General features: G+C 44.3%; 1 protein-coding gene across 1 annotated transcript in view; it reads right to left on the bottom strand.

Moving 5' to 3' along the window:
- DTWD2 (DTW domain containing 2) overlaps positions 1 to 15,086 on the bottom strand; it is a 96,564-nt gene extending 81,478 nt beyond the window's left edge. The window contains exon 1 of the mRNA XM_080371803.1: positions 14,899 to 15,086. Coding sequence (XP_080227929.1) covers positions 14,899 to 15,029 — 131 coding nt within the window. The 5' untranslated portion in view covers positions 15,030 to 15,086. The remainder of the gene's footprint in view (positions 1 to 14,898) is intronic.
- Between the last annotated feature and the right edge of the window lie 497 nt (positions 15,087 to 15,583).

Below are 15,583 nucleotides of genomic sequence, written 5' to 3'. Positions count from 1 at the left end.
CTACTTATTAGGTAAGAAAAATTCCAGTTAACCTTACAAAATAAATTGTCTACTACTACTGTTGTGCCAGAAAAGCCAATTGATGAGGCCTCCAGGACTCATTTTGTCCATTTCTTTTTAACACAGTGCCCAGCAAGACAAAAATTGAGTAAGGACACATTCTCCTTTAAGTGACTAAGCTGATACAGCTGAACATTCACGTGAAGCCAAACTTGAGATTGCACGAAAACCTCCTGTTACAGTTTGCAGGTCTTCAATACAGACATAGATCTTTTAATAGCTTTAGGAATTGAGGACAAGTATTTAAAAAGAAACTCTTACAACAAATGACAGGCATTGTTGGTATAACTCAGAAATGGTATGTAGAAAGATGGAAGAAAAAAAAAACACCAGAGGACTATGTCTTAGAAGCCAACAGAGAACTATGCTTCCAGTAACAACACAGGCAACTACTAGGCCCAGGAGTTTGAAGCTGGATTATTCGTTCCAAGCAAAAAGCATTACAGACTTTCACAAAAAAACTTTTCAGCAGAGCTTGTGGAGCATAAGTACAATCCTGGTAAAGCCATAAGAGAGCCAAGACAAAACTGAATCCAGTGCTCAGAAGACAGTATTTGACTTAAAAGATGAGAAGGTGACACACAGGTGCACTGCAAGGGATGGGAGATCAGATGGTGGAATTAAACCATCTAAAAGGAGGAGAGAAGACTGCAACAACCACCTTCCACAACTGAAATGGAAGACCAAGAAAAAAAAATTATTAATAAATGAAAGGCAGCCAAAAAACTAGCGATGGAATAAATCAGATCACCCTGGTAATTCATTCTTGGAGAAGTCAGAAAAAAATCCCTGAAGAAATTCTAGGCATACAGATTCAAGAAGGGAAGGAGGTTTGACTGGTGTATCTGAAGTGACAGGAGAGCTTGGTTTTGTAAAAATGAAACTCAATGAGGCTGAGAGCAAAACAAGAGAAGAAGAAGAAGAAGACAAAAAAAAAAAAAAAAAAAAGACAGTTTAACTGAAGAAGAATCTGAGTGAAGTAAGGCCACATCAGTCACAGGATGTTCAGACAAGCTCTGCAGTACTTTCATGCCATAAACAACTCTGGGCTGTGTCAGGGATGGCTTTCCTCAAAAGGAAATACTGTTCTGTTCCATAGCACCAGATTCCAGGTGAAATTCACCTATGCCAATCTCTGACACAAGCCTCAGAAATTACGAGAAAATTTACATTTTGGATGCACTTAAACTAACACTTATTTGGGTTATATGGATAAGAGTCTTCAGCTCTCACTTATTTTTGTAATGATCACAGCATGAAAAGTAAAATACATTTATTTTATTTTTCTTTTTAGGTTTTTACCTCGTGTTATGTTTATAAAAATCAATAGCAATTCCTGTAAAAGAACCACTGGTATTTTTAGTATTCCTTGTAATTAAATTGGGAAGGTTTGATCAGCATTGAAACATCTATGGCTTCTCTTACAATACACTACCATCCCCCAAGGCAAAGTTGCACTTGGTGTAATTACAGAAAAGAAGCACATCAAAGGTACTAGAGCTGCTTTAATTAACAAGATTATTCTCTGCTGCAGTTCTCATCTCTCATTTTAATTTTAATGCCAGCAGATCATAATGGATACTACCCACATCAACTGAGCACAAAATCAGTGACCTGAAAAGGTCGCTACTCATTAACCTGATCACAATATAATAGGAAATTAATAAATGCCTTTGAAATTTAGACCAGCAGAAAGAAATAACATTCAAGTCACTAAAATTTTTAATTCATCAACAGTTCTGGCACCACTCATTACTGCTAATACAGGCCAAAGAAACAACAACATGAGAAACTACTTTGGTTTCACTCATACCTTTGATGATGATTCTTTAAGCAACTTAACTTACACCACCTGTTTGTGACACAGCTACAGTTAACTACTAAATGCATTACAAAAATAAACTGAACTGACCAATGCTTAGCTTGGTATTTATAATTCTAACTAATAGAAGCCACAGAATTTAGTGTATAAATGACAATCACTTAAAGCAACATTAATAAAACTATACAAATTCAAATTCAAAACTAATGCTTGGTAATTTTTCTACTTACCTTTAGCTTCTCCTCCTAAAATGTGGTATAGATTGCATATATCTTAGTTCATCAATTTCAAACAAGTTACAGCTTCATCTGTAGTTGGTAAATTCTACATCTATTTTACTATTAAGTATATCCTCTCAAGAGTCCCTCCTAACAGTCCTTAAAACGCCCTCAGAATCTTCTACTGGAAATAAACTAAAACTCAAAAGATATATGGAAGGAAAAAGGTAATTCTTGAATGGCAGACTTTCAGCTTGTGTACTTTTACTTTCCACACCCCCAGTCCTATCAAAACTTCTTAGTCTTTTCAGAAGAGCTGACATATTACTACAAAAATATCTCTGCTGCTCCAAGGGCAGAAAAATCTACATAACCACTTAATGCTGAAATAAACCTTCATAGTTTGTAAAATAACTTTTTGCAGTTGCAAAAATAAGCACTTACTGTTAAATAATTCTGAATTAGCCTGTAAAACCTATAAGGAATGTTTTCCATGTTTTCCCCTTGATGCAAAATTGTTTAAATGTAAAACTTACAACAGTAATTTTTCTTTGGTCTCTCTGGATTCTCTACTAGTCCATAAAATATAATCAGCTCCAAGTCTGCAGGCAGGCGGGCCAATAGCACCTCCTTGCTTAAGAACTTAACTTACCTCCTAGCTTTCCAAGGCCACTGCTTCCGACCTCTCTGTGCGAATATACAGATATCCAAGCTGGATATGAACTCACAAATCAAATACCAAAAAGAATTCAGTCAAGGCAACAGGGCTCTTTTTCCTGCCACTCATGTTGCTACAGGATTGACAAAGCCCCAAAGCAGGTTCAGACCTGATTTACACCCAGGTCTCTCTTACCTTCTCAGCTCCTTATACACCTACACTTACACCTCTTACATCTCTACCCTTCTGTATTAAATTACATATATATTTGAAATTCTATAGAAATCACTAAATAAACACTTACCATACATTTACAGTAAGGAGATGAGAAGCCTTTGCCAATACTTATTATTATTATTGGAAGAAATATAGCTTATAGGTGACAAGGCCTGTAACTATTTTATCAGGCTTGTCTGTGTTGAAACTAGTTTACAAAAGTCTCATCAATTCACCAGTTCAGGGAATTACATCCCCACATTTGGACAACATTTTCAAAAACCTATGCATGCAATTACTAGGCCAACACAAAGAATTGCAAATGCACCATGTTTTTTGTAAAGTAATAAATTAAAGAAGGTACAAGAAAAAAAAAATCAGTTCCATAGCACAAAAATCCATGAAGAAATCATTTCCGATTCCTTCAGCTATACTGCAGCTCACAGAACAATTTACCCACTTCACTATTAACAGCAACAGGTGAAAACAGCTCTTTTAAAAAACGTCATTACTCCCCTGCTAGTGTTTCCCTGCTAGGCACTCCCCTCTTCCACAGCCTCAAACTGGAGTTCTGTCACAAAGTCCTTCCATGCAAATCCAAAGGTAGACCTAAGATTTAATTTCTTCAACAATAATCAGTCTTCACACATGCTGGTTGGGCATATCTGCAAGATACTGAATACTAACTACCAAAATACCTTCCTAAGCAAATGCTGATGCTTGCAGACACTCTTGACATACTGTCATGTACATATCATCATAATGCAACCTTTGACTGCAACCAAGAACTGAAAAGCCAGTTTCATATTTAAAAAGGATTAGTATTTCTACAGGTTTTTGCCACACCACAGAATTAAATTTAATTACCAGCTACTTGTGCTCTTCTGGCAGATCTTTAATCTGCCACTGCCTCATTACTATCCTATTAACTTCACCGAGATCAACTCGTCTGTTGAAGGCACTACTTTCTGCTCAGCTTTTAGTCAAATGGTCAGGAATGACAGATTAATAAAACCTCATCATGAATGGTTACATTATTATCTTCTGTATCTCACAAGAAAGATACATGTATTTATTTTTTAATGTGGACACTTCTGATTTAGTAGTCTTAAAATATCTCAGTGCTCTTTCACAGCAGTTTAAACCTACCCATGTCAAGCTTCCACCATTTCACCACCTACATCCAGATTGATAATCCCACCCACAGCAGGCAGAAAGCTGGTAAGAAGCCTGTCCAGCAGAAACCGCACTCAGCAGAACAGCTAATTGGTTTGTTCAGCCTGGAGAAGAGAATGTCAAGGGGTGACCCTGTTGGAGCCTACAACTTCCTCAAGGCGGGCAACGGAGGTGAGGTGCTGATCTCCTCCCTCTGGTGACCAGCAACAGGACATGAGGAAAGGGAATGAAGCCATGTCAGGGGAAGTTCATGTGGGACATTAGGAAAAAGTTCATCACCGAGGACATGGTTGGACACTGCAGCAGGCTCCCCAGGGAAGGGGTCACAGCACCAAGCCTGTCAGGGTTCAAACAGTGTCTGGAGAATGCTCTTAGTAATACAGTCTAGTTTTAGGTAGTCCTGCCAGAAGCAAGGAGTTGGATTCAATGATCCTTATAGGTCCCTTCCAACTTGAGATATTCTATGATAATTCATCTGCATTGGATTAGAACATTGCTCTCAGCAATGGTGGTCACCGGGCACGGTTCCCAGGCACCACTGAAGTAACCATCCCTTTGCCTTTTGACTCTTAAGACTCATACAGAGCTTCAGAACAAGGACACACCTCTGCAAGTCTCAGGCTGCAGGGAGGGCTTGGGGCCTGTCACTGGGGCATGTGGTCTTCTAGCCTGCAGGAGTGGTGCAGCTGTCCACTAACTGTGCTACACAGTGGAAGAGCTGTGGGAGGAGGTCACCGTGCACAGCATCACAGAGCCTGAGAAAGTGATCAGTTGGATCTGAAACCCCAAACCTTCAGCTGCAGCAGAGGGGCACAAAGAACCTGTGTCCATGAAGCTGGTAAGGTAGAACTCCTATCACAATGAAGGCTAGGACATGGTGACCTCTCACACCAGGAGGAAGGCTCCTGCCCCACCTGTTGACTTGCAGTTACACAATAGGTTCACTGTCTTCATAGCTGATAAGCTGGGAGTGCTGTCAAATGGAGCACCTCTGATGGCTTGGTGTCATCCAAGAAGGAAGCAAGATGTGACAGACGACTCCCTGCTGCAGGGAATGGAGCCACTCCATGATGTGTCTTCTAGGGAAGTTTGCTGATTGCTTGGGGCTCACATTTGGGACATTGTAGAAAAGCAACCAAGGCTCATCTGGCTCTCTGATTACTACCCTCTGCTGCTCTTACACTTGGGCACCAGTGACACTGTTAGAGTGGCCTGAGAAGTATCAAGCATGACTAGAGAGCACTAGGGGTGGCAGTCTAGGGAACAGGTGATGGTCTTGTCAATCCTGCTGGTGAGGAAGAAGAGTCTCAGAAGGACTCAACAAAACCTGTAGGTTAACAACTGTTTGGGCAGCAGGTGTCAGCAGCACAGTGTTGGTTTCTACAACCATGAGATCCTTTTTGAGAGTCAACAACTACCTGAAAGAAATGGGATGCATTTTCTATATGGGGTAAAACTACTTCCGCCAACAGGCTGGCCAAACTATTGTTAGGGAGAGCATTAAACTAGAAATCATGGGGAAGGGAGTGATTCCTCAACAAATAAGTAAAGAAGAAAAAGGCAAGTCTCACAGTGATGGGAACAGAAGGGATACAACAACCAAAAAAAGAGGTGAAGAGTGGATAGGCATGTGAAGAAGGAGGTGCCTGCAGAACAGCCTAATGGGGAAGGTTCTTAAGCCTGCTCTGGCCTTGGTCCTCATGGGCAGCTTTAACCATCCTGATACCTGCTGTGTAGTGGGTTTGCTTGGCAAGGTTTTGGTAGCAGGGGGACTACAGGGGTGGCTCCTGTGAGAAGCTGCTGGAAGCTTCCCCTGTGTCCGACAGAGCCAATGCCAGCCGGCTCCAAGATGGACCTGCCACTGGCTGAGGCTAAGCCCATCAGTGACAGTGGTAGCACCTCTGTGATAACCTATTTAAGAAGGGAAAAAAAATCCGTGCAACAATTTGCAGCAGATGAGAGGAGTGAGAATATCTGAGAGCAACAACTCTGCAGGCACCCAAGTTTGTGAAGAAGGAGGGGCAGGAAGAGCACAGATTCCTCTGCAAGCCACGGTGAAGATCACGGTGAGGCAGGCTGTCCTTCTGCAGCCCATGGAGGTCTGTGGTTGGAGAAAATAAGACACCTGCAGCCCATGGAGGACCCCACACCAGAGCAGGTGGATGCCTGAAGGAGGGTGTGACCCTGAACCAGGTTTGCCAGCAGAACTTGTGGACCTGTGGTGAGAAGAGCTCACACTGGAGCAGGTTTGCCAGCAGAACTTGTAGATATATGGGGGACTCACGCTGGAGCAGCGTGTTCCTGAAGGACTGCACCCCATGGAAGGGACACATGGAGCAAGGGAAGTGTGAGGAGGAAGGAGTGGCAGAGACAATGTGATGAACTGATAGTAACCCCCATTCCCTGTCCCCCTGCACCACTCGGGAGGAGGAGGTGGAGAAATCAGGAATGAAGTTGAGCCTGGGAAGAAGGGAGGGTGGGGGAAAGGTGTTCCTAAGTTTTGACTTCCGGTTCTCACTATCCTACTCTGATTTTAAGGGTAATAGATGAAACTAATTTTGTCCAGTCTGTTTCGCTCATTACAGTAATTGCTGAGTGACCTCTCCCTGTCCTTATCTCGACCCATGAACCTTTTGTTATATTTTCTCTCCCCTATCCAACTGAGGAAAAGAGTGATAGAGTGGATTTGGTGGGCACCTAATGTCCAGCCAGAGTCAAACCACCACATGCTGGAAGGACAATGCAGCAAGTCTCATGCAATCTAGGAGATTTTAATACATTGATGACAAATTCCTGGCACAATTGATTGAGGAACCCACAAGGAAAGTAGCTTTGCTGAATGTGATACTTCTAAACAAGGCAGAAGCAGCCTTGGCATGACCATGAAATGGTGGAATTCAAGATCCTAAGAAGAAAGAGCGGAGCAAAAAGTAGGACCATTGCTCTGTATTTCTGGAGCGCGGACTTCAACCTCTTCAGGGATCTGCTTGGAAGAATCCCAGGGGATGTGGCCATGAAGAGAAAAGCTGTTCAGAAGAGTTGGCCGATATTCAAGGATCACCTCTTCCAAAGATAGGAAAGCAGGAAAGCATCCCAACAAGCAGGAAATCAGCAGAGATGGCAGGAAGCTTGCATGGATGAGCCAGGAGCTCCTGACTAAACTCAGACTTAAAAAACAAAGAAATGTACAAGAGATGAAAGCAGGGACAGGTGACCTGCGAGGAGTACAGAGCTGCTGTCTGAGCATGTAGGGATGGCAAAGGGTGACCTGGCATTTAATTCTGGTAAGGGATGTGAAGGGCAACAGGAAAGGCTTCTGCCAGGTAGATAAACACAAAAAAAAGGTGGCTAGTGAAAACATGAGCCCACTGCTGAATGGTGCGGGGGAACGGGTGACACAGAACAGGGAAAAGGCTCAGGTGCTCAATGCCTTCTTTGCCTTGGTCTTTACCAGTAAAACCAGCCTTTGGGAATCCCAGGCGCTTGAAAGCAGAGGGGAAAGTATGGAACAAAGGCGGCTTACCCTTGGTGGAGGAGGACAAGGTCAGGGAGCATTTAAAACTAACTGGATGTTCAAATGTCCACAGGGCCTTATGGGCTGCATCCATGCATGCAAAGGGAGCTGGCTGATGGTATTGTGAGACCAATTTTGATCACCTCTGGATAATGGGAGAGATTGCTGAAGACTGGAGGAAAGCACGTCACTCCTGTCTGCAAGAAGGGCAAGAAGATCCAGCAAAGTACAGATCAGTCAATCTCACATCAATCACTGGGACGTTAGTGGAGAAAATCCTCGTGGAAACTATTTCCAAACACATGAAGGACAAGAAGGGAATTGGGACTAGTCAGATGGACATACAAAGGGGAAATCATGCTTGACCAACCTGTTGGCCTTCTACAGTGGGGTGACTAGCTTGTGGATGAGGGAAGAGCAGCGGATGTTGTTCTTCTGACAGCATCTCAGACTCCCATAACACCCTCCTAGATAAGCTGATAAAGTACCACTTAGATAAGCAGACGGTGAGGAGGAGCGAGAAGTAGCTAAACAGCCAGGTGCAGAGGGTTGTGACCAGTGGGATGAAGTCCACAGGTTGCTACTGGAGAACTCCAGGTGTTCATACTGGGGACAATACTATTTAACCTCTTTATTAGTGACCTGGATGCTGGTACAGCATGCACACAATTGCACTCTGTTGCTAAACGTCACAGATTATACACGGGGAAGAGTGGCAGGTACACGGCTGTGCTGCCATCCAGAGGTATGACTGATAAATGAACCTTTTCAAGGAAAGAAGGCTCAGAAAACAATGTAGGAAGTCACCAAAGCTGGACACTTCAACACAAAGGGGAGCTGAGGGTGGCCTTTGCTTTAGTTAAGCTGCTCTATCAGTTGAATGGGTCAACCGTTTGTGTAAATGGCCTCCACTGAGAAAATCAATAGACAGCATTATCTTCCTGACCCAGCCAGACCAGCATGAATTAAGTATTTATACGGCTGGGCTCAGCATAGTATGAAAGCTGAGCAAACACCACCTTTCATGTTTGAACCTTGAAGAGAGCAATGGGCTTGGCCCGAGCTCAACCCATGCACTCCTTCCCCGCAACTTAGGATGCAGAGTCTAGTGATGGCTAGCAGTAATCACATTTCTACTGTGATCCAATACACACTGCAGACCACAATTGCCATATTGTGATTCTACTTGATTTCAGTACACTGCTGTATCACTCAGCTAAATCAAAATTCGTGTGACATCAGGTATATTCAAATAAGTAAACCTGATATTAATCTTTCGATTTTTCCCTGTGTGGAATATCTAAAAGAACTTCATCCTGGAATACCGGACTCTGACAAGAGGGACCCTGACAGGCTGGAGAAATGGCCTGACAGAAAAGTGTTGCATAGGGGGAAGAACACCTCCAGGCACCAGTACATGCTTTGGGACCAAATGGATGGCAAACAGCTCTGTAGAGAAGGACCTGTCAGACCACAAGCAAACCAGAAGCCAGCAAAGTGTCCTCGCCCTTGCCACAAAGGTGGCCAGCAGCATCCTGGGCAGCATTAAGAACACTACCTGGAGGTCAAGGGAGGTGATCCTTGCTGTCTACTCAGCACTGGTCAGGCAGTCTGGAGTGTTGGGTCCAGTTCTGGGCTTCCCAGTACAAGTCAAAGCAACTTACTGGAGCATGTCCAGCACATGGCCAAAGATGACTAAGGGACTGGAGCATTTTTTGTATGAGGAGAGGCAGAGAGCTGGGCCTCTTCAGCCTGGAAAAGAAAAGGGTCAGGAGGATCTTATCCATGTGTATAAATGCCTGATGGGAGGCAATGAAGATAAAAGGAGCCAGTCTCTTCTCAGCATCATGCACTATCAGGGTAAGAGGCAATCAGCACAAGCAAAACACATAAAACTCCATCTGAACACAGGAAAACACTTTTATTGGCTAAACCCTGGAAGAGGTTCCCAGAGTGGTTGTGGAGTCTCCATCCCTGCACAAATGCAAAACACAACTGGACGTGGCTCTGGGCAACCTGGTCTCACTGACCCTGCTTGAGCAGGGGGGTATGGACTAGATGATCTCAAGAGGTTCCTGCCAACCTCACCCATCCTGTGATTCTGTGATGTAAGCAACGGTGACATGACAGGGATCATGCTACCACTGCAGCTGAGAACCCTAACCCTGCCAGACTGTGAAAGTGGTCATTGACAACTGACATATCCTGATAAGAAGCAGATATTCCTCTTCACAAAGCACAAGAGAAAACATTTCAAGTGGAAAAAAATTACCCTAAAGTATGAGATGGTAATACTGCTTCTTTTCACCACTACTTGGAGGAGCTGTATTACTAGTACCGTGTTACTGCTGCTGTACCAACCACGAATAACAGAGATCCCCACAGACTAGATGATACTTTCCTTCACAGTAGCACTATATACACACACTAATACCAAATTATGAGATACAGCAGCTCCTTCCTGAAACCCTACAAGAGTCCGCCCACTCACACAGTGAACCCACCTCTCCCGATGAAAGAAAATAATCACTGGAGCAACCTGGCTTTTAGTTGCTGCTAGATTTAAAGTGCCTGTGAATGGATCTCATTATTTTTTCATCTGCTCAGCCTTTGCCTTTCTCCTGATGATGCAGAAATTTAGCTCCTTCTAAACTTTGCAAAATCACCTTATTCACAAAATTTTGACAAGTATCTTCTCAGATACACTTGTAAACCCACTTTATGCATTTAACTATATTGAAAATGAGTAAATTCAGCAAAAAATATTTAGAGGTCTTTAAAATGGGCTAATAATATTTTTTAAAATTTTAAAAATTTGCCTTTGATACACCACTTAAGAACCTGGAATAATAAAATTCACTCAAGTGAGGCCTGTCACCTAATCATGTGGGGTTTTTTTCTTTTTTTCAATGCAAATGTAAAAGGAAATGCATAAACTTTTTAAAAAATATCCTACAGAACAGCAAGTCACTCCTTACAAGTCATGAACCATTGGGAAACATACTGTTTCAGTTACAAAAGTTTATTTAAGCAGTGGTAAGGAATCAATACTTTCAGGGAGTGAAAAACTGCAATAAACAGAGCAGTGAAAACAAATGCCTAGAGTTCATTCTTAAGAACATCAAAGGCTATGAAGCTATTTTCTTGCAGCAGACATTGCTAAGAGAATTAATGCATGCTTATTTCACTTTCTCTAATAGTCAAACTTTAAAATTCACATTTACACTTAAATACCATTATTAATGTACTGTAAAGCAACTACATACATTTATTGTGTTGAAGGAAGATGACGTTGCTTCTTCAGACCCAGCCTTTATAAGACTTAACAGGATTATTAACAAATATGGGACACTTACATAGAAACACTGTATTTTTCCTCAAAATACGAAGCAGCACTACGCCATCACAGCATTATCAATCTACCAATGCTATCAAAAGCAGTCACACAGTATCCAGATTAATTACAGTAGCTGTAATATTTTAGACATAGGCAAAGGGATCATTTGTATTAAAGGATTAAAGTTATTCCTTCGGTTTTTTCCCCCTCTTGAAATACAAACACTGTACAACAGCATGTATCACAGCAGAATCTGAAAAAATCACCAGTGGTTGTTATCCTAACTTTACAACATAAGTTAGTTCTGCAAACATAGATGACTGTTTCCAGTGGGGATCTGTCATGGCCCACAGAGACCTAGCAATTCCCAGAGATCATAAGTGATATAGTTAAATCTTTAGTTTTTCCAGAAAACATTTCTCAGAAGTTCTGCCACTACAGTAAAATTCTGCACATGCACAGTCAGGATCTGTAGTAACATGACATTGTGCATTTATTGCTTTTGTCCTACCAAAAGGCTTTTTTCCCTAACAGCACACCAAGTATCTATAAAATGGTGAACTCTGACCCACACAAGGACACAATTTCAAAATGTTATATTACTCTGAGTGTCACACAACAAATTCAAATTGTTGTCTTATATGGCTCCAGTTGTGGAGCCTGCTCACTTCATTTTCCACGCTAACAGAAACTTGGAAGCTATATTGAGCTTATTCTCCAATTTAAGTGTTTGGGTGTGGGGCTTTAACTTCTGAAAGCAAGCTGAACATTTAAATCAGCTGAAAAGCTTTAAGAAGTGATCAAATAACCATCAGTGATTCAAAGCTCATCAATACTGACCTTTTGGTTTTGGCAGACAAACAGAACATTTATTAAATGTAGCCTCGAGAATAAAATAGCCAAAAGTCAACTGCACATAATTCATTTGTATTAGCAGTTTGCCATCTCAAACACCACCTATGAGTAGAATAATTTTCCTCAATCTTTTTTTTCTTAAGCAGCACTTACACACAAACACAAAAACCTTCAAAATATAAAAATTCATTACACTATTTCATTCAGATTCTCTACCATAAGCTATTGCAAATGTTAGCCTTTTCTCCACAACCACCATAGGCAACAGAAAGTCTCAAACTCATAATACTTGGAAACATTCTGTTCCTTCAGGATGCTCAAGTCATTCATATTATCCAAAAACTTAGCTACCTTCACTCCCACATTCCTCCTTCACATATTGACTGATTAAGTAATCATTAGAAAGCTGTCTATCAGCTGTCTTGCCATACTAAAAAACACCAAAACCTTAAGTAGGCCCCTACGAGGAATCACCAGATGATGACAGAGAGAACCCATTCTTCTGTGCTTTTGTACTGAATTCAGACCATCACCACTATAAAGTTTAAAAAACCAGGGGATTCAGTTAAAGATACTTGTCTCCAACCACTGCCATCATGATAATGTTCAGGGTAAATCAAGTTTCATAATACTCCTTCCAACAATGTATTCTAAGTCACTGACTTACTTTTCTCCAAGTCATACCACAGAATGCTGTGCTCAATGAGAAGATTAATTTAGTTATATTCCTGAGGAAGAGGATGGAGAGGATACACTGCAAAAACAGACTTGAGTGCACAATTCAATTTTGCATTGCAAACTCTATCAAAACATTGTTTTAAAACAATTGCCACTTCCCTCATTCCTTTAAAAGCAAGCAGTTCCTTGGTTTTTCTGCTCCTGCATTTCTTTCATTGTCTGTCCTCATTGCACCCATGCTCTTCACAGCAAGTGTAATGCATTTAGAGCTCTTCACGAAGCTAGTGTTTTCATACTACATGGTGATGAGAAGCTGAGTAAGTACTTTCCATCTGGTTCTACCATGGAAGAAAACAGGCAGATGCCTATTCTGGAAACCATTTCTGTGGATGACTCATCAAAGAATCTGTTTAAAATTGGAGGAATTAAGAGCAGGGGTTATGAAACACTGACCAAAAAAAAAAAAAAAAAACCAATAATCAGCAGCACCCTGTAGGCATTTTAGAAGAACTCAAGGTTAAATAGCTGAATAAGGAATGACAGCAGGTTAACTCTCATTCAGCAGTTCCTTGGCACCTCAGGACTAGAAATGGTGAAAGTGAAACAACTTCCAAAAAAATTAAAATCTGCAACAAATAAAACTGTTAATGTAAGTAGAAGTTGTAATTAAAAATATGGTTAGTGAACACTTACAAAAAATACATTATTTACATGAGAAGAATTGGCATGGCTTTTGCAAAAGGAAATCCTGCTTTTCAAAACTATTTAAGATCTCTGAAGAATTCAACAAACACGGGGGTGAGTGCTGTAGTTGTCTAAAATCAACTTTGGCTTTGCAAGACTTTTAACAAAGTCATTTAACAAAAGGTTGCTAGGAAACTAAGCAGCCACAGCATCAGTAACATTACTCAAGGTGTAAACCTCTGGCTTGAATAAGCACACTGAATATATGTGCAAAAAAGCCAGGTGAAGCCACAACCAAAATAAACAAAAAGTTAACTCTTCCCATCCAGGGTTTGTAGGCCTGAGGTTCTTCTTGCCAGCCAGATGTTACAGATTTTGCAGACAGAAGAACTCTACATTGGTTCAAGGGGGAGAAATTCACAGACGGAAAAAAAAATAATTTACTGGGGCATATTAAATAAACACAAAGCCACACCTGACTCAAGAAGTTCCTTGAGCTGAAACTCACTGGAGAAAAAGAGAGCAGGAAAAGTGAAGTGTCATGCATCTGCTCAGTTTCATCTTTGGGCATCAACTATTACCTATAACTACTTTTTTTCCTAATATATAACATTTACAAATGTTATGACTTACACTACACGTATTTTTAGTAATGACTTATTTACAGGAATCTCACCAAAAATAAATTCCTGAACTCTGCCGCTTTAAAGAGACTACTACACTATTAGTAAAATTACATGCCTTTCTACTTGTTTTACCAATCAACAGAAACAGGTTAAATCAATATAGGCGCTGGCATTTTTCTTTTTCTTTGGGGGTTTTGCACAAACTTTTCAGTTCAGGAACAACATACTGCCAGCTCACTCCACCAGAAGGACACACATACACGGACATCTAACTAGATCACAAGATATTTAGGATTACAAGTCACTGCCTGCTTTAGAAAGATACCGGAGTTCGCATGGTTATATTAACCCTTCCCCAGTGCTTGAACGGATTTCAAAGTTTGCTGTAAAGTTGCTAGGTAAAGGTAGTTTTATTGACAAAGCACCGGAGACGTACTTCACTGCAGGGCGCCCAGGAGACACCGCCCCCCCTTCCCGCACCGCGCCCCACGGACTCCAGGGAACATTTTTCACCGTGTCACCGCGGGCGGCACGGGAAGGGAGCCCGGGGGTCTAACCAGTGCAGCCGGGCGAGAACCAGAGACTTCTTAAAAAAAAGCTCACACCACCTCGTTGTCAGCCTCTAACTGCCACCGAGCCCCCCCTCCCCCCGCCCGCCATCTTCACCGCCGAGGGCGGCGGCTCAGCCGGTGTCGCGCCCGGCCGCGGGGAAGGCGGCTCCCTGCGGGGAAGGGCCGCTCTGATCTGCCGGCAGCGCCGCCGCCTACGCGCGGACACGCCCCCCGGCAGGTACGCGTGAGCGCTGCCACACGGACGTGCGACAGTCCGGTTACACTCGAGCCGCTACCTGGCGGGCGCGGGCGTGAGGGCGGCTTCTTTCCCGCTAAGCAGCCGGGCCCCTCCGCGGCACCGCTGCTGAGCGACCACGCGCAGCTCGGGCGCTGCTCCGCGCCGCCCCCCGCCTCGGGACCTCAACGCAGCCTCCCGAAGGCCGGGGGCGGGGCCAGGGCCCGCCGGCCCCGCGGCCCCTCCGCCGCCCCGCCGCACGCGTCACCTGCAGCGCCCGCACTCCGGCCGCCTCTCGCAGCGCTCCACCGGCAGCTCCCATAGGCCCGCGCAGCCCTCGCCCTCCTCGGCCGGGGCCGGGGCCGCCCCGCTGCCGGCCGCCGCGCTGCCCCGCTCCATGCCGGCGCGGCGGGAGGCGCCGGCCCCCGCCAGGGGGCGCCGGCAGGCAGGAAAGGCCGCCGTACCCGTTCACGTGAGGCGTCCCCGCCCGCTGGCGGGAGGTCGTCCAATCGGGGCGCGAGGAGCCTTCCAGCCGGCGCGTGGCGGAGCGGCGGGGCGCAGCCTGCAGGCGGCGCTGTTGCCGCACGTTGTTCCCTTCGGGGCGCCCCGTCTGCCGCCGCCCGGCGGGGCTGAGCCGCGGGGTCCCGGGAGCTGCCTCCGCCCTTTCCCGGAAGGGGCGTCGGCGCTTGCGGGCGGCGAGACGGGCGCTAAGACGCTAACAGCCCGCCTGTCATGGCGGCGGGCCGGGCCTATCGCCTCGCGGCAGGCCTCGGCCCTTTTCCGCCGCACCGCGGCGCCTCCTTGCGCGCGAATTGCAGCTTAGCCCGTGCCTGGCCCTTCCGAGCAGTGGCGAGGGCGGGGAGGGGCCGGCCGGTCGGTGGGGGTCTGCCCGGAGCCCGGCCGGGGCCTGCGGGGGTGCGCTGCTCGGCAGGCCGCCAGGTGCGGGAGAGCCC

Source organism: Falco punctatus, assembly GCF_963210335.1.
Source record: "Falco punctatus genome assembly, chromosome: Z".
Lineage (NCBI taxonomy): Eukaryota > Metazoa > Chordata > Aves > Falconiformes > Falconidae > Falco > Falco punctatus.
This window is presented reverse-complemented; position numbering and strand designations above follow the sequence as displayed.